Genomic DNA, 20372 nt, shown 5'->3' with positions numbered 1-20372 from the left:
TTTCTTGCAATACACTACGAACCTAGATAGTTACATTCTCTCTTGTTGGTATGGTTATGGTATATTACCAGGCAGTCACGTGGCATGAATGTTACTTTCCACTTGTCAGCCCAAGCCTGGAAATTTTCCAGGTCTTGGTACAATTGGGCATGATTTAGTTCAGCACCTGGGGAGTTACAAATGGTGCTGAACATTGCGCAGTCTTCAGGGAACACCTCCACTTCTGACCTTATGATGAAAAGAAAGTAAACAAGCTAAAATAGTTGGGCTAAGAACACTAACCTGAGGAATTCCAGCGGAGATGATCTGGAGCTGAGATGACTCATCTCCAACCACAGTAATCATTATGTCAGTTACAATTCTAACCAGCAGAGAGGTTTCCCCTGATATCCATTTACTTCAGTTTTGCTAGGGCTCCTATATTTGGTCATATTTGGTCAAGTGCAATCATTTTCACCTCACTTCTGGAATTCAGCTCTTTTGTCCATTTTTGAAACAAGGTTATGAAGTCAGGAGCTGATGGAACTCAAACTGGGCATCACTGAGCAGGTAAATGCTCAGGTGCTACTTGATAACACTGTTGGTGACACCTTCCATCCCTTTACTGATTATTAAGAGTAGACTGATGAGGCAATAATAAACCGAGTTGAATTTGACCTGCTTTTTTGTAATGGATATACCTGGACAATTTTCTACATAATCATGTCAGTACCACATTGTAGATGTACTAGAATAGCTTGGTTAATAGTGTAGTATATTCTGGAGCAAAGTCTTCAGTACTACTGCCAGAATATGATAATGGCTCATAAACTCTGCAACTCCAGTGCTTCCAACTGTTTCTTAACATCAAAAGTAGCAAATTAAATTGGTTGAAGACTGGCACCTGTGTTGCTGGGGACCTCTGAAGAAGGTCAAGACTGACCATCCACTTGACACATATTGCTGAAAAGTTTTGCAAATGCTTCAGCTTTATCTTTTGTACTGACATGCTGGGCAACATGTTAATGAGGCTGGGGATATTTATGGAATCTCCTTCTTCTAATGAACTGTTTAGTTGTCCACCACCACTCAAGAACAGATGTGACAAGTCTGCAGATTCTCCAGATAGTGTAAACGTCTCACCAGTGGGGAAACATCAAAATACAAGGTAATCAATAATAAATCTAGTGAGGAATTAATTTATTCAGAGAGTAGTTAGAATATGGATCTTGCTCCAAATGGATACCATGTATTGCGTTGAATAGCAGAAATTGTTTTATTGGGAAGCTAATTCTTTCAAAAAGTACATAAGGGAAGAAGGAAGAGAAGGATATGCTGACAGGATTAGTAGGTTTGGATGGAGTTTTAAAATCCAAATGGCCGGTTTCTGCAACAAAAACAGTAATTGCTAGAGATGCTCAGTAGATCCAGCAGCATCTATGGAGGGAAAGCAGAGTAACACTTCAGGTCCAATGAAAGCTGGGTCACTGAACTTGAAACCTTTTAATTCTGCTTTCTCCCTCCACTAATGCTATCAGATCTGCTGAGCTTCTCCAGTAATTTCTGTTTTTGTTTCAGATATTCAGTTCTTTCTTTTGAACTTAGGGCTAGATGCTGTGGTAGAAAATCTATGTACCTTCAGCTGAAAAGCCATGAAAATCTCAGAAAACAGTGTTTATGTCACTGAACTTCCAATAGATTGATAAATGAAATTCAGCCAAATCACTGAATCTGGGGATTATTTTCACAAAATAAGTAAAGATGTGGAATTGTAAAAAGAACTTACATAATCATCAATGGCATCTTTCACTGCAGTTATTAACAGCACCAGCATTAAGGGTACAACGGTGGTATACCAGGATAGAGATGAAATTTGTGGAATAAACTGAAAGAAATAAATGGATTACAATTGATACATACAAAGTAAATAACCAAAATATCTGCTAAAAGAGGAATTACTTATAATATTGTGGGAGCACCATGCTGTCATAAAATTACAGTTAGTAGGTGAACTTGTTTGAAATAATCTAATTTACATTAGAGTCATATCACACAAATTCTGGGCAAATGATATTTTCGACATAAGATTTGATTGTATTATGATTAATTTAGGCACTTGCAAAATAGTCCAGCATAATCCCTTTATGATAATTCATTGAAATATTTGAGTCACTAAAATGAGAACAAATCGATGTAACTATTTTATCTGGAACTGCTTTGATAGTTCTTCACTTGATATTTTGCACACACAATGGTTCATTCCTACTCAACCAGGAGCTTAACAGTTTGGGATATCTCTCCTGAAGACATAATGAATTAGGGATGCTCACTTGGGATCAGGTACATTTTTCAACTTTTGCTAAAAAACACACATTTTTGTCATTGCTTTATTGTCTCGGAACTCTTTGGAGATATTTGTAAGAATTCAATGAGAAAATCAACATTTGTATACTGCATGAGAAGACCTTGCTGATTGTTTGTCAAATGGAATCAGACAGTAGAGGAGTTGTCATGAAGAATCCACCAAAAGTTGCTGATTACAGTTAACTCTCAGGATTTGTTGAAATTTTAAACCAGTCACGTCTGAGAAATTACCAGCAAACAGCTGTCACTTATTTTGGTCAGTTGAAGCACCATGCCTTCACTCCCCTTATCTAAGTCATTTTGGTAAATTGCAAAACTTTGAGGCCCCAGCATAGACCTCTGCAGGATCATCACATCCTGCCTGTCAGATGAAACCCGTGAGCTACTTGTCACTCATCAGTACAGGAAGAGATTCAATGTCACCTAGAAAGGTGTGTGGTGTTAAGGAAAAAAACAGCCATGGATTAAAAGGCATTCGTGAAATGTGAAACCAGATGATCAACCCATTCATGGACCACAACAAGCATTGATGCCCATATTGAGGTAGATGGATCACATGTACTCAAACCTCATGGCTAGTGATAAGTGAAAGCTACAATGAGATGACAGAACAGCCTTTCAAAATACTATAAAAAAAGCACAAAGTACATTCGTGCTCTATGCCATCAGCTTATCACAGCAGGTATAGCAATAAGTAAGAGATGAGAATTCCATCTACAATGGAAAGATCAGAGCGCGCAATACCATCACAAGACAGTGAGGCACATTATTCCAGCAGAATCTGACCATCACAGGTATATACTCAATACAGATGTCACAGCTTGGTTCACACTGCACAGATGCCATATCAGAAGGAATTAAGATGGGATGAGCTACGGGTATTTAAGAGGAGAGGCACAATAACGTTCAACTTCAACCAAATGGTGAGTCTTCGGTATCATCAGTTGCGGCATCAAACACGTGAACATCTGATGGGAGTTTCCAAAGACAGATCAATCTTTTACCGTAACCTTGGAGAAGCCCATCCATGTCATTAATAGTGAAATTTCTATGGTATTTGACTGCATGATCCCCTCCACTGAGAAAATGAGATGCACTGAGAAGTGACCCTCTTGGAGACACATGGGGAATAGCTCCAAATGAATGCAAGGAGATCAATGGAACAATGAGTAGGCCAGATGAGATAAATTAACTCAGCCAACCAAGGAAATATATATAGGACCTGAAATGGCAGAGAAATGCCAGGGTGAAGCCAAAGGGAGCTCTTTATAAGGCACTTTTATAGTTGGTGGCAGATCCTCAAAGCCCTTGATAATGACATCAATGCTGCATGTGATCTTAGTGACTGAGGCAACACCTGTACTGAAACAAATAGCCCCAAATGTGCCAAAACCCAGTAGGGCTCAAGTACCAACAAGTTATGGCTATTTGATATATTACATCAAAAAAAGCAACAGCTAGCCCCATATCAATTCAAGCTGCCAGTCAAGCACCTTGCATAAGCAAAAGTAGGTGACTGTGTCAATACACAGTCGCAATACTATGAACAGTTTTGGGTCCTTTAACCAAGGAAAGATGTACTTACATTGGAGGCAGGCTAGAGAAGATTCACTAAACTGATACAAGGTATTGTCTTATGAGGACAGGTTGAGTAGGTTAGGCCGGTATTCAATGGAATTTAGAAGAATAACATGTTATCCTATTGAAACCGACAAGATTCTTCAAGAACTTGATAGGGTAGATGCAGAAAGGTTGTTTCTCTCATGTGAGAATTTAGGATCAGAAGGCATCATCTCTAAATTTGTACATTTAAGACAGAAATGAGGAGAAATTTCTTCGCAGTCCATAATGAAGCTGTGGAACTCCTTACCACAGTGGGCTGTCGAGGCTGGGTCATTAAGAATATTCAAGCCTGAGGCAGACAGGTTTTTCGTATCAGTAAGAGGATTGAAGGTTATAGAGTAAAGGCAGGAAAGTGGAGTCGAGGTATGGTGGAGCAGAGACGATGGTCACAGGACATGAATTCTGTAAACTCTTTGCTGTTTACAATTGAGAAAGAATTACTGGGAGGGAATTAATTGAACAATATAAAATAAAAATTTGTTTTTTTAAAAAAACTCCTTGTTTCCAAGAATGAATTAGATACAGTTCTTATTGCTAAAAGGATCAAAGAGTATTTGAATAAAGTGGAAACAGGATACTGAGTTTGATGATCAATCATGATCATATTCAATGTTGGAGCAGGCTTAAAGGGGTGAATGGCCAACTCATGCTCTTATTTTCTATGTTTATGTTCATTCAAGATATACAGGCATCAATGGCTGGGGCAACATTTATTTTCCATTCCGAGGTATCCTTGAAAAGATGGTGGCTAGCTGCCTTCTTGAACTTCTGCAGTTTATTTCGTGTGGGTGCACTTATCATGACATTAGGGAGGGTGTTCCAAGATTTTGACACACTGAATCTGAAGGAATGGTGATATATTTTCAGGTCAACATGGTAAGTAGCTTGGAGGGAACTTGAAGGTGGTGGTGGTGTTTCATTTATTTGCTGCCCTGTTTCCTAGATGGTGGTGACAACTAGTTGTTGTCAAAGGAGTCTTGATACATTTAGCAGTGTACCTTGTACAATGCTGATGCTAAGCATCACTGGTGGGGGGAGTAAATACTTGTAAATGTGATACATATCATGCAGGCTGCTTTGTCTTTGATTGTGTAAAGGTTCTTGAGTATTGCAGGCAACTGGAGAGTATTGCATCACAATGCTAACTTGTGTCTTGGAGATGGAGGACAAGGGCCGTGGAGTCAGGAGGAATGTTACTTGCTGAAGAATTCCTCTGACCTGCTCATTGCCACGCTTGTACGGCTAGTGCAGTTAAGTGTCAGGTTAATGATAACCTTTAGGATGATGATATGGGAGATTCAGCAACAGTCATGCCTTTGAATGTCATGGGGCGATGCTTAGACTCTTTCTTGTGGGTCATGGTCATTACCTGGAATTTACGTGAACTGAATGTTCCTTGTCCCTTGATAGCTCAAACTTGGATATTGTCCTAATCTTGCTGTATTTATCAACGGACTGCTTCAATATCTGATGTGTTGCAAATGATGTTGAACAATGTGCAATTGTCAGCAATAATTCCTACTTGTGACATCATTATAGAGTAAAAGTCATTGACGAAACAGCTAATAGCGGTTGTGTGTTTCTGTAGCATTTAATATAAAAAATGTTCAAACCACTTCAAAGAAAATTTGACAAGCAAAAATCAATATCAAACCAAAAGTTGTCTATTTTAAGGTAGCACAACCACAGGCGTAGATGAAAACTTACCTGCAAAACAAGTAAAAATAAAAAATAAGCATTGGCAATTCGTTGGAACTGTTCAAACAAATTGATTGGCAAGAATGTGAAAATGTTGTATTTGGAAGTTTTAATTCGATTGTTCTGAAAAGGAAAACAAATTTTGTTAAGTGTGTGAAAAAATATTAATGCAGATTATTTCAAATTATAGGAACCTCACAACAAGTTCAATTTTCCGGTGGTGACTTAATATGATGTCATTTAACAACTATAGAAAAGTGGAGAGAGAATTTTGTTTATTTATTTCTTTGCACAGTAATAAATAAAGAATAAGTGAGGACCAACAGACAAATAAATGGATGCCTTACTTTTGTACTAAATTATTGACAGAAACCCAATAACAGTTTTTGCCTGTCATACAATGTAGTTGATTAATTATTATTTCTTATCTATTTAATGTTTATAAAAGTAAGATTTAGCTTTGTTGTCTTTGTGCAAATAAATGAGCAAATATGGACTGAGCTTTCCTAACCTCATGAAGATAGATTTGACGCCTGTGTGGACCACAAAAGCAGCAGGAAGCCCTATTGGAATGCCAACCACTCCACTCACACCCCCCCCAACAATCTGAACTACCTCTGGGGAATAGCTACAGTTGCTAATGGATAAATCAGCTTATGAGGATAGACACGTCAATTAAGGTCCCAATCAAGGATGCTTATCCCATTGCTGAAAGCTTCTTGTCACTGCATGGATTCACCATTTGTTGGGATCCATGTAGCATTGAGTACTTCCCAGGAGATCAGGTTCATAAGTGGTGAGAGGTACACTCACCCAAATACATAACATTGTTAGGGGACTGATAGGTTATTTACTGGAGAAATGATTTCCTGGCTATGGTGCTTAGAGTGTGGGCTTATACTCTCAGAATAAGGAATCAATGCTTTAAGAATGAATTGATTTTTCTTTTAACTCAAAGAATTGGGTACATTTGAAATTCTACACCCCAAAGGCTTGTGAAACTCAGTCATTGAGTATATTCAAGCCTGAGACTGATAGATTTCTGGTTATTAAGGAAATCATGGAATATTATGATAGAATAGAATCCCTACAGTGTGGAAATAGGACCTTTGGCCCAACAAGTCCACATCAACACTCCAAACAGCACCCACCTAGACCCATTGCCCGCACCCTATGTTTACCTCCCCGGCAATGCACCTAACTTACACATCCTTAAATGCTATGGGACAATTTAGCATGGCCAATTCACCAAACCTGCACATCTTTGGATTGTGGGAGGAAACCCAGGCAGACATGAGGAGATTGTGCAAACTCCACACAGACAGTCGACCGAGGCTGGAATCAAACCCAGGTTCCTGGCGCTGCGAGGCATCAGTGCTAACCACTGAGCCACTGTGCCGCCTATGTTTCTGCTTAATATTTTACTGCTAATGCACAAGACACCATACCATGCATTTTCTCAGTTCATACCAAGCTATTCAATATAATAACCCGCTGGATGTAGGCTTGCTCGCTGAGCTAGAAGGTTCATTTTCAGATATTTCGTCACCATTCTAGTTTCAGGATTTGGCACTGTGGATGATTCCTGCTTTCTTTTATACGTTTGGGTTTCTTTGGTGTACCTGTGGTGATGTCTTTTCTATGGTGATGTCATTTCCTGTTCTTTTTCTCAGGGGGTGGTAAATCGGGTCCAAGTCAATGTGCTTTTCGATAAGAGTTCCAGTTGGAATGCCATGCATCTAGGAATTCACGGACCCCTTGGCATCATGGTAGCTGACGCACCCACCGACACACTAAAACAGCAGCTAATAAACTTGAAAGACCCTACACAGACAACAAGCAAAACTAATATCATTTACAAGATACTGTGCAAGGACTGTAACAATACTACATTTAGGGTGTAAGTTTGCTCGCTGAGCTGGAGATTTGATATCCAGACGTTTCATTACCTGGCTAGGTAACATCATCAGTGGCAACCTTCAAGTGAAGCGAAGCTGTTGTCTCCTACTTTCTATTCATATCTTTCTCCTGGATGGGGTTCCTGGGGTGATGTCATTTCCTGTTTGTTTTCTGAGGGGTTGATAGATGGCATCTACATCTATGTGTTTGTTTATGGTGTTGTGGTTGGAGTGCCAAGCCTCTAGGAATTCTCTGGCCTGTCCTTTGCTTAACCTGCCCCAGGATAGATGTGTTGTCCCAGTCGAAATGGTGGGTTTTTTTCATCCGTGTATAGGGCTACGAGGGAGAGAGGATCGTGTCTTTTTGTGGCTAGCTGGTGTTCGTGTATCCTGGTGGCTAACTTTCTTCATGTTTGACCTACGTAGTGTTTGTGGCAGTCCTTGCATGGAATTTTGTAGATGACATTGGTTTTGTCCATGGGATGTACGGTCTTTTGAGTTTGTTAGTTTTTGTTTGTGTGCCACTAGGATTCCAAGGGGTCTTAGTAGTCTGGCTGTCATTTCTGAAACTTCTTTGATGTTTGGTAAGGTGGTTAGGGTTTCTGGCTGTGTTTTGTCTGCTTGTCGTGGTTTGTTCTTGAGGAATCTGCGCACTGTATTTTTTGAGTATCCGTTCTTCTTGAATACGTTGTATAGGTGGTTCTCCTCTGTTTTGCGTAGTTCCTCTGTGCTGCAGTGTGTGGTGGCTCATTGGAATAGTGTTCTGATACAGCTTTGTTTGTGTGTGTTGAGATGGTTGCTGGTGTAGTTAAGTATTTGGTCAGTGTTTGTCGGTTTTCTGTATACGCAGGTTTGTAGTTCTCTGTTGTCCTTTCTTTCGACTGTGACGTCCAGGAATGCGAGTTTGTTGTCAGTTTCTTTCTCCTTGATGAACTTTATGTCTGTGAGGGTGTTGTTGATGATGTTAAATGTCTCTTCTATCTTGTTTTGTTTTAGATTAGATTACTTAGAGTGTGGAAACAGGCCCTCCGGCCCAACAAGTCCACACCGACCTGCCGAAGCACAACCCACCCATACCCCTACATTTACCCCTTTACCTAACACTACGGGCAATTTATCCTGGCCAATTCACCTAACCTGCACATCTTTGGGCTGTGGGAGGAAACCGGAGCACCCGGAGGAAACCCAAGCAGACACGGGGAGAATGTGCAAACTCCACACAGTCAGTCGCCTGAGTCGGGAATTGACCCGGGTCTCCGGCGCTGTGAGGCAGCAGTGCTAACCACCGTGCCACCGAGCCGCCCAATTGTGATGACAAATGTGTCATCTACGTAGCGGACCCATATTTTCGGTTTGATGGTTGGTAGGGCTGTTTGTTCTAGTCTTTGCATTTCTGCTTCTGCTATGAATCCTATGATAGTGGAGATCCCATGGGTGTGCCGTTGGTTTGCTTGTAGACTATGTTTTTGAAAGTGAAGTGGGTTTGTGTGCCACTAGGATTCCAAGGGGTCTTAGTGGGTGGTGAGGCACAGGTCCACTAGCTTCATGATGTTTTGTTGGTAATGTAATTGATGGTGTTTGGTGTATGTATGATGGTCTCTTCTAAAAGTGTGATAAGTGTTTCCTTTGTCAGGTCGATGTTGATGGAGTTGAACAGTGCTGGTTCGTCGAATGAGATCATTGCTTCGTCTTCCTCTATTTTGGTGATGATTTTTAGGAATTCTTGGGTGGAGTGGAGTGCTGTGACTCTTCTACTAGGTATTTCAGTCTTGCGTGTAGTTCTTTGGCCAGTCTGTAAGTTGGTGTTCCAGGTAGTGCGACTATAGGTCTGAGGGGTGCTCCTGGTTTATCTATCCTGGTACATACTAAGCAAAGGCATGCCAGAGAATTCCTAGAGGCCTGGCACTCCAACCACAACGCCATAAACAAACACATAGATCTAGATGCCATCTATCAACCCCTCAGAAAACGAACAGGAAATGACATCACCACAAACTCCAGGAACCCCATCCAGGAGAAAGATACAAATAGAAAGCAGGAGACAACTGCTTCCCTTCACTTGGAGGTCACCACTGATGATGTTACCTAGCCAGGTAATGAAATGTCTGGATATCAAACCTACAGCTCAGCGAGCAAACCTACTCCCCAAATCTCAACCTGAGCTACAAACCTTCACAAACCTTGCATACTACATTTGACAAACAGACAGAAAACTAGCCACCAGGATACATGAACATCAACTAGCCACAAAAAGATATGACCCTCTCTCACTAGTATCCTTACATACCGATGAGAAAGACACCACTTCGACTGGGACAACACATCCATTCCAGGACAAGCCAAACAGAGACACACACAAGAATTCCTAGATGCATTGCATTCCCAATGGAACTCTAACAACAAACACATTGACTTGGACCTGATTGATCACCCCTTGAGAAAAAGAGCAGGAAATGACATCACCACAGGAAATGACATCATCAACAAAAATATATAAATAGAAAGCAGGAATCAGTGCTTCGATGGAGGCTCACTGAAGATGTTACCTAGTATGGTGACGAAACGTCTGAAAATGAACTTTCTAGCTCAGTGAGTAAACTTACACCCAGAACCGCAACCTGAGCTACAAATCTTCTCAAAACTCGCTAATTATAACCCACTCAAAGGTTTTTAACACTCAGAGGTTTAAGTCTACTCACCACATAATGAAATTTCGTATTGAAATTTCTGTCATTTGCCTTTAAATATCTCTCTTCCTCTGTAAAACAAAAGCAAACAGCACTGTTACACCTGTATATGCACTCGAAGACAACAAATTTGCAAGATTAAGAGAAAAGGTTGGATTAAATTGAACAATTCTTCAGACATAATTGGCTGAATAATCTTTCCCAATACAATAAACGTCTATGATTCCACATACCCATACAGATAATCAGAAATATATGGCCAGTTAGGCAGTAAAGAAGGCAAACTTATTGTTGGCCTTCATAGCGAGAGGATTTGACTATTAGAGCAAAGATGTCTTGCTACTACATTACATTGTTGAGGCCACACCTGAAATATTATCCACTGTTTTGGTGTCCATCTTTTTAAGGGGTAGGCAGCACCCCAGTGGTATTATTGTTAGACCAATAATCCAGAGATGCAGGCAATGTTCTGTGGATATGGGTTTGAATCCTGCCATGGCAGACAGTGGAATTAAATTTAGTAATAATCTGAAATAAAAGTTTGGTAATGGCCATGAAACCATTGTCAATTGTCAGGAAAAAAGCAATCTGGTTCATTGATGTCCTTTAGTAAATGAACTCTGCCATCCTTACCTGGTCTGGGCTACATGTGACTCCAGATACACAACAATGTAGTTGACTCTTAACTTCCCTCTGGGCAATTAGGGATGGACAACAATGGTGGTCCAGCCAGTGACACCCAGATATGACTAAAAACAATCTGAGCAAGGTTGTTCTTGTACAATGAAGGTTTCCCAAATTGCTTCCTGGGAAGGCATAACTGGCGTAGGAGTAGAGGCGTTTTTATTCCTTCACAAGATGTGGGTGTCACTGGCCAGGAGAGCATTTATTACCAGTGTCAATGACATTGCTACGGGTCTGCAGTTACATGTAGTTCAGATCAGATAAGAACAGCAGTTCCTTTCCCTGAAGGGCATTAGTGAATCACATGGGTTTTTCCAACAATCCAGATATTTATTGAATTCAAATTCCACCAGGTGCCTTAGCAGGATTCAAACCCAGGTCCCCAGAAAATGACCGGGGTTTCTGGATTAATAATCTACCAATAACACCACTAGACCATCACCCCCACTCAATTAGATTTAGTTAGTTTGAATTGTAATTCTGTTGTTTTGAAGAATGAAGGGTAATGTCATAGAACAAAAGAACAAAGAATAAAAGTACAGCAAAGGAACAGGCCCTTCGGTCCTCCAAGCCTGTGACAATCATCATGCCCTTGCTAAACAAAAAACAATCCTTCTGCCCTAATTTAGTCCATATCTCTTTCTTCCTTTCCTATTCATGTAACCATCCAGACGCCTCTTAAATATCGCTCATGTGCCTGCTTCCACCAACTCTTCTGACAGTGCATTCCAGGCTTCTACCACTGTCTTTGTGAAAAACATCCCTCTCATATCTCCCTGAAAATTTCCCCCTCTCACCTTGAACCTGTGTACCCTTGTAATTGATGCCGTAACCCTGGGAAAAAGCCTCTGACTACTCACCCTGCCTATGCCTCTCATAATTTTGTAAACATCTATCAGGTCTTCTCTCAGTCACCATCTTTCCAGTGAAAACAATCCTAATCATTTTAACCTTTCTTCATAGCAAATACTGAGATCAGGCAATAACTTGGTGAAACTTCTCTGCACCCTTTCCAAAGCTTCCAGATCCTTCTGGTAGTGTGGTAACCAAAACCTATAAAATTTTAACAGGGCTAGACAGATTAGATATAGGAAGCATGTTATTGAGGCAGTAGCACTGGCAAAAGCTGCCAATGTAGCCAGTCAAACAACCAGCTGAGCCCCAGTATTGTCAAGAGATTCCAGGTCTCAGGTTAAGTGAAATTAGGAAGGGTGTTTCCGTCACTGGATCTCACCTTCCCGTTATCAGACCCATTAACGCAAAGACTGATGGCTTTGAGAGAAGGCCCCTCCCAGACTCCACCACCATAACTATGGGACCATGCAAGCAGCCTCGCTGCAATTTGTTTGTTGAGTTGTCATGCTCCTCACAAAAGGACTTCATTGGGTTGAAAGTGTGAGGGCAATAGAATCTCCATACAGCACTCTCCGGCCTGAATAAATGCACCCTAGCACCAAAGTTTTTATGCGGGATGACACTGAATTGCGCCCCCAAGTAAATTATCATTTCCATTATGCTTTCAAGGCAACTTTGCATCTTTATACCCCTCCTTCTTTCAGCTTCCAGACAAGACGGATGATAAATGAATATTCCAGGTTCAGTTCTGAGTCAACACGGACATTTACTGTAAACCGACTGACTCCCACAGCTACCTAGACTACACCTCCTCCCACCCTGCCCCCTGTAAAAACGCCATCCCATATTCCCAATTCCTTCATTTCCGCCGCATCTGCTCGCAGGAGGACCAGTTCCAACACCAAACAACCCAGATGGCCTCCTTCTTCAAAGACCACAATCGACGATGCTCTCCACCGCATCTCCTCCACTTCCCGCTCCTTTGCCTTTGAGCCCCGCCCCTCCAATCGCCACCAGGACAGAACCCCACTGGTCGTCACCTACCGCCCCACCAACCTCCATATACATCGTAACATTCGTCGTCATTTCCGCTACCTCCAAACGGACCCCACCACCAGGGATATATTTCCCTCCCCTCCCCTATCAGCATTCCGAAAAGATCACTCCCGCCGTGACTCCCTCGTCAGGTCCACACCCCCCAGAAACCCAACCTCCACTCCCGGCACCTTCCCCTGCAACCACAAGAAATGCAAAACTTGCACTCACACCTCCACCCTTACTTCCCTCCAAGGCCCCAAGGGGTCCTTCCATATCCGTCACAAATTCACCTGCACCTCCACACACATCATTTACTGCATCCGCTGCACCCGATGTGGCGTCCTCTATATTGGGGAGACAGGCCGCCTACTTACGGAACGTTTCAAAGAACACCTCTGGGACACCCAGACCAACCAACCCAACCACCCCATGGCTCAACACTTCAACTCTCCCTCCCACTCCACCAAGGACGTGCAGGTCCTTGGACTCCTCCATTGCCAGACCATAGCAACACGACGGCTGGAGGAAGAGTGCCACATCTTCTGCTTAGGAATCCTCTAACCACAAGGGATGAACTCAGATTTCTCCAGTTTCCTTATTTCCCCTCCCCCCACCTTGCCTCAGTCCCAACCCTCGAACTCATTCCTAACCTGCAATCTTCTTCCTGATCTCTCCATGCCCACCCCCACTCCGGCCTATCACCCTCACCTTAACCTCCTTCCACCTATCGCATTTCCAACGTCCCTCCCCCAAGTCCCTCCTCCCTACCTTTTATCTTAGCCTGCTTGGCACACTTTCCTCATTCCTGAAGAAGAGCTCATGCCCGAAACGTCGATTCTCCTGCTCCTTGGATGCTGCCTGACCTGCTGCGCTTTTCCAGCAACACATTTTCAGCTCAGTTCTGGTGAAAGGTCTACACTCAAAATGATATTGCATATTTTTCTATCGTGATGACTTACTTTTGGGCAGAATTTTCTGGTGAAATTGACAGCAGGAATGGAAGACAATGGACCCAGAAATACCAGCTCTAGCTAGTAACAGTGTTTTGTGACACCATTTCCAGCACTCTCATGTTAATTAACCTTACAATCCATGAATTATGGCTAATTAAAGTGTTTGAGGAGATTAGTAAGAGTTTATTCACAGGATATTTTCATGGAAGCATACAGACTTTACAGACTGCTTATTGCAAACAAGTGAAAGAAGGCAAGAATAAGGTGACTGTCTGTCAATGCCAGGAAATTACTTTGGACCTAGAAAAGGATGAGCAAAGTAGAGAGGGACTTTGAAAACTAGTGACATTGACACATTGCAGGGATAAGAACAATTGCTCCTGCATTGCAAGAAGTTATCATGCCCTTGGACTGTGATAATCAGGGCCGAGGCCAACTTCATGGATGGAGAAGTAATTAGCATATGAGCTTAAGAAAGGCTGACGTTGGCACTGCTTGCATGGTCATCAGAGTTTAGGTCAGCAGCAATCAGAATGAGACATTCCACAGGAAGAAAGCAGCTCAGGATATCAGGAGGTCATGTTATGAGTTGAGGAGCAGGAGGGATTGGGAGATTATATATTCAGCACAGGATCTTCCACTAAAGACAAAACTTCTTGGAGATTACTCAGTTGTAAGAGACTGTGACTTTCCAGGTCAACAGATAAACCCTCATCGCCAAAGACCTCACAAATGGAGCTAACCCTCAATACAAGAGTTTTATATCAAAATCTTGATTATATTTGTTACTGCTTCGATTTTCTTATTTCTTTCTTTATTCTTTCATCTTGCATTCGGACAGCTGCTTTCAAGCCATATATAGCTAAATAAAGTTATTTAGTTCACCCATTACCATAAAATCATTTGTCAAGTAATCTCTCCACTTGAGATTAATTGAGTCTATCCCTTGTTTTAGAACATAGAACAGTGCAGCATGGTATAGGCCCTTCAACCCTCAATTCTGTGTCAACCTTTTATCCTACTCTAAGATGAGACTAATCTACATATCCTTCATTGTACTAACTTCCGTGTGCCTATCCAAGAGTAACTTAATTGTCTCTAAAGTATTTGACTCTACTACCACTGCTGGCAGTGCATTCCACGCGCCCACCACTTCTGTGTAAAGAACCTACCTCTGACATCTCCCCTAAACTTCCTTCAATTACCTTAAAATCATGCCCCCTCATGATAGACATTTCCACTACAGGAAAATGTCTCTGGCTAGCCACTCTGTCTATGCCTCTCAACATCTGTACATCTCTATCAAGACACCTCTCATCCTTCTTCGCTCCAATGAGAAAAAGCTCCAGCTCACTCAACCTTTCTTCATAAGACATACCCTCCAATCACTCTGAGTCAATCCTAGTCAATCTCCTCTGCAACCCCTCTAAAACTTCCACATCTTTCCTGTAATGAGGTGACCAGAACTGAACACAATATTCCAAGTGTGGTCTAACCAGGGCACTATGAAGCTGCAGCGTAACCTTGCGGCTCTTAAACTCAATCCCCCATTAATGAAAGCAACACACCTTACACCTTCTTAACAACCCCATCAACCTGGATGGCATCTTGAAAAGATCTGTGGACATGGACCTGAAGATCTCTCTGTTCCTCCACACTGCCCAAGAATCCTGCCTTTAACCTTGTATTCTGCATTTAAATTTGACCTTCCAAAGTGAATCACTTCACACTTTTCCAGGTTGAACTCCATCTGCCACTTATCAGCCCAGTTCTGCACCCTATCAATGTCATGTTGTCGCCTGCAACAACCCTCCACATTATCCGCAACCACCAATATTTGTGTCATCAGAAAACTTACTAACCCACCCTTCCATTTCCTCATCCAAGTCATTTATAAAAATCACAAAGAGCAGAGGTCCCAGAACCAGTCACTGAGCTGGATACTTTACATCTACCATCACCTCTGTCTTCTAAGGGCCAGCCAATTCTGTATCCCGACAGCTAGATTTCCCTGTACCCCATGCTTCCTTACTTTCTGAATGAACCATGGGAAATCTTATCAAATGCTTTGCTAAAATCCACGTGCATTACATCCATTGCTCGACCTTCATCAACGTGTTTTGTCACATCCTCAAAGAACTCAATAAGATTTGTGAGGCATGACCTGCCCTCATAAAGCCATGCTGATTATCTCTAATCAAACTGTGGTTTTCCAAATAATCATAAATCCTGTCTCTCAGAATCCATTCCACCACTGACATAAGACTGACTAGTCTGTAATTCCCAGGGTTATCCGTATTCCTTTTCTTGAACAAGGAAAACATTTTCCACCCTTCAATCATCTGGTACTACTCCAGTGGACTGTGAGGATTATTGCCCTAGGTGCTGCACTCTCTTTCCTCACTTCCTGTAGCAACCTAGTGCATAACCTGTCTGGCCCAGGGTATTTATCTATCCTCATGTTTTTCATAATTTTCAGTGCATCCTCTTTCCTAACATCAACCTGTTCAGGCATATCATTCTGCTTCACGCTCTCCTCAGAAGCATCAAGGTCCCTCTCAGGACTGAATACTGAAGCAAACTATTCATTAAGGACCTCCGTTACTTTCTCCGACTCTAGATGTAAGTTCCCTCCATTATCCCTGCTTGGCCCTACTCTCACTCTGGCCATCCTCTTGTTCCTCACATAAGTGTATAACGCCCGGGGGTTTTCCTTAATCCTACACACTAAAGCTTTTTCATGCCCCCTTTTAGCTCTCCTAAGTCCATTCTTCAGTTCCTTCCTGACTACCTTGTAACCTTCTAAAGCCCTATCTAATCCTTGCCTCCTCAACGTTGAGTATGTTTCCTTCCTCCTCTTGACTAGATTTTCCACAACCCTTGTCACCCAAGGCTCTTTCAACCTACTATCCCTTCCTTGCCTCAGTGAGACAAATCTGTCCAGCACTATCAGCAAGTTCTTCCTAAACAACCTCCACATTTGTTGTGCATTTCCCTGAGAACATCTGTTACCCAATTTAGGAGCCCCAGTTACTGCCTAATAGCACTGTAATTCCCCCTCCCCCAATTAAATACTTTCCCATACCATATGCTCCCATCTTTCTCCAACACTATCATAGAGGTCAGGGAGTTGTGATCACTATCACTGAAATGCTCACCCACGGAGAGATCTGACACCTGGCATGGCTAGTTGCCAAGCACCAAATCCAATATTGCCTCCCGTCTAGTCGGCCTATCTACATATTGCACCAGGAACCCTTCCTGGACACACTGGACAAAAACTGCTCCATCCAAACTATTTGAACTAAATATTAGGGAAGTTAAAGTCATCCATGACAACAACGCTGTTACTTCTGCATCTTTCCAAATTCTGCCTCCCAATCTGCTCCTCCATGTCTCTGTTGCTATTGGAGGGGTGAGGGCTGTAGAAAACTCCCAAAAACGTGACTGCTCCTTTACTGTTTCTGACTTCCACACATTCTGACTCTGTAAATCAGTGTTTCTCAACCTTTCTGTATTCAACACCCCCTTCTTATCCTTGAAATCATGCAACGCCCCCAAATCACCGAAGTCTGTTTTTGCACATATAACTGCAATACACTGCAGTGCTGAAAATGGAAAACTTTTGTGAAATATGTTTTATATACAACAAAAAATAAGTGTATCATTTATTACTGTTCTTGCTGTCCACCTACTTTTGGCACACTCTGTATAAAATTTAGTCTGTGATAGCAAAATAGTCAATGCAATCCTTGTGTTCATGTTGTCTTGCTAAATCACATACATCTGGTTCAATTTTTGTCAGAAGCAATCTCAGGTCACCACGCTGAACAACATCCATGTGATTCCGGGTCTTATCTTGTATTCTGGCGACAGCACTGAATCCTTTCTCAACCAAATAAGAGGTAGGAAATGGTAGTGCAAACCACTTTTCCTCTTCGCTTAAGAGCAGGAAATGACATCAGGTGGCATCTTGAATCCAAAAAAGGGGCTCACCCATTTGTGAAAACCGAATTTTCATTGCAGTGTCATTTTGGAGCTCTATCATTTTTTTCCTGAAGGCGAATGTTCATTTCTTCTGCGCATGAGATTAAGGGGTCAGTCAGCCATGTAGGGATCTCCATCTCAATAAGATCAGCAAATTGTATTTTCATATCATCCTGCAGTGCATGAATGTGAGCTGAGTAGATCAGTAATTGATCATTAGTAACATCCTCCGCGATATTGTTTAAACTCGGGAACTGGTAAAACTCACGGCGACTGATATTCCGATGAAAGAGATCAAGTTTCGCAATAAAAGATGTAACAGTATCCCTTGCTTTTCTGAAACTCACATTATCTCCTTGTATCTGCAAGATCAGCGAATTGCACTCATCGAATATATCTGCAAGATATGCACAGTCGTGTTTTATGGTTTCAGCTTTCATACAGAGGTTTTCATTATTTCAGTGTAGGAATTCGATGATAGAATCGAACAGTTCATGGAGGCATTCATGGAGGATTGAGACATTTTCCTTTCGAGAGCCATTGCACTTCTGTGTGTAGCAGCAATTGCAGAAATTTATCTTCATTATCTTTACAGAGTTGGCGGAGAAGTCGTTCATTCAGAGCATGTCTCTTTATATAATTAACTACATCTATCACCACTTGAAGAGAATGATTGAGGGCTTCACTAAGCTTCTTTGCAGCCAGATGCTGCCGATGGATAATGCAGTGTACTGTGAAAACATGTGGCACTTCTCTTTTTAATAACGCGACAAATCCTCGATGTTAGCCAGTCATAGCAAACGCACCATCCGTAGCACAAGCAACAATGTTTTTGAGGGGAACAGACTTTTTATCAAAGTAATCCTTGACACAGTCGAAAATAGTCTTACCTTTGATATCTGTCGGTAGATCCAGAGCAAAAAAATAGTTCTTTTCGTATTTCATTTTTGTCAACGAAACGTATTACCCCTAAACTAAAGCTTGATTTCCGCATATAGTATTTTCAGCAGTTTGTAAGGTGATTTCTTTCGATATCAAAAGGGAATATCATTTATCCACAACATTTGAAGCCATTTCAGCGTTGCATCTTCTCATGAAATCGTTGCTAAGAGGAATACGCTTGATAGTCATTGATAGTCATTGATAGTCACAGTTGACAACACTTCGGCAATAGCTGGAAGCACCAGCAATTCACCCATGGAATGAGGTTTACCACATTTTGCAATCAGCTTTGCTATGTTGTATGATGCCACAAGGCCATCCATATTTGTGGCTCCCATCTTTGAAAAAGCAGTGGAAATCGTTGGTCTCTGATTGAATTTATTCTTTAATGTTTGAAAATATGACAAATCTTTGTCTTTTTTGTCATGCGTTTCTTTTCCAAATGTTTAATAAGATGGGAAGGCTTCATGGCCTAGATGGAAAAACTTTGTTCACAGAGCAAGCACAGTGATTACTGCTTATTAGGTGGAGATTGAATAAAGCCATATCGCAAATAGTCCATGCTATACTGCCTGCACTTTTTCTTACTCGATGAGGCCATTTTTACACTGTCGCTCGAATACCCTGATGGAATCATGGGTAATACCTTATCACAATAATTTTAAGACGCTCAGACAAGTGGCAAAATTTGATTGGCTAATCAACATTCTCCCCGTGTCTGAGTGGGTTTCCTCCGAGTGCTCCGGTTTCCTCCCACAGTCCAAAGATGTGCAGGTTAGGTGAATTAGCCATGCTAAATTGCCCGTAGTGTTAGGTGATGGGGTAAATGTAGGGGAATGGGCGGGTGGGGTTCAGCGGGTCGGTGTGGACTTGTTGGGCCGAAGGGCCTGTTTCCACACTGTAAGTAATCTAATCTAAACTGTAATGTGCATTCATTCTGCCACCCGGTAAAACAGTTGAAAAGCTGTGTTTCGTCTTCCTAGAAGCGACACGAGTTAGGTGATATTGATCTCGGCAGTAGAATCAGTGCCAATGCGAATGAGTTCAAATGGTTTGCCATTCACAGAGAAGACTATCAATAATAGCGCAGCAACCAATCAGAGTGCACGCCTCCATGGGTGCAGGGAAAATAACAGACTTGTGTTTTGCGACTATCCATCTGCACACAGCAATGTCCTTCAAGAGCATGGCAGTCTTCCAGTGATTGGTAAGCTCTCTACAAAGTTGCTCAGTGCCCCCTTGCCGCCCCTTTGACTTCAACGCCCACCAAAGGAAGGCAAATGCCCCTCAGGGGGCACTTCCACCCCCGTTGAGAAACACTGCTGTACATAAAGCCTCCTCGACAACCTCCCATTTTGCAGCTGTGATACTATCCCTGATTGGCAATGCCACTCCTCCATCTCCTTTACCACCCCCCACCCCCGCCCCCCGCCACAATTCCTTTTGAAACATTTAAACCCTGGAATATTCAACAACCATTCCTGCCCCTGTGATATCCAAGTATCCATATTGGCCACAACATCATAATTCCAAGTACTGATCCAAGCTGTGAATTCATCACTCTTATTCCTAACACTCCTTGCATTAAAATAGACACACTTCAACCGATCACACTGGCTGTCCTTTGCCCTATCAAATGCCTATCCCTCCTCATGGACTCTCTG

The 20372-nt window shown here is 42.0% G+C and overlaps 1 protein-coding gene across 1 annotated transcript in view; it reads right to left on the bottom strand.

The window, feature by feature from the left end:
- The window catches only part of atp8b5b (ATPase phospholipid transporting 8B5b), a 206312-nt gene extending 187601 nt beyond the window's left edge, over positions 1 to 18711 (bottom strand). Inside the window, exons 1-4 of the mRNA XM_060849059.1 lie at positions 18657 to 18711; positions 10262 to 10320; positions 5674 to 5787; positions 1766 to 1864 (exon numbers count right to left, since the gene is read on the bottom strand). Of these exons, the coding sequence (XP_060705042.1) occupies positions 1766 to 1864; positions 5674 to 5787; positions 10262 to 10320; positions 18657 to 18711 (327 nt within the window). The remainder of the gene's footprint in view (positions 1 to 1765; positions 1865 to 5673; positions 5788 to 10261; positions 10321 to 18656) is intronic.
- Positions 18712 to 20372: the final 1661 nt, after the last annotated feature.

Source organism: Hemiscyllium ocellatum, chromosome 1 (genome assembly GCF_020745735.1).
Source record: "Hemiscyllium ocellatum isolate sHemOce1 chromosome 1, sHemOce1.pat.X.cur, whole genome shotgun sequence".
Classification (NCBI taxonomy): domain Eukaryota; kingdom Metazoa; phylum Chordata; class Chondrichthyes; order Orectolobiformes; family Hemiscylliidae; genus Hemiscyllium; species Hemiscyllium ocellatum.
This window is presented reverse-complemented; position numbering and strand designations above follow the sequence as displayed.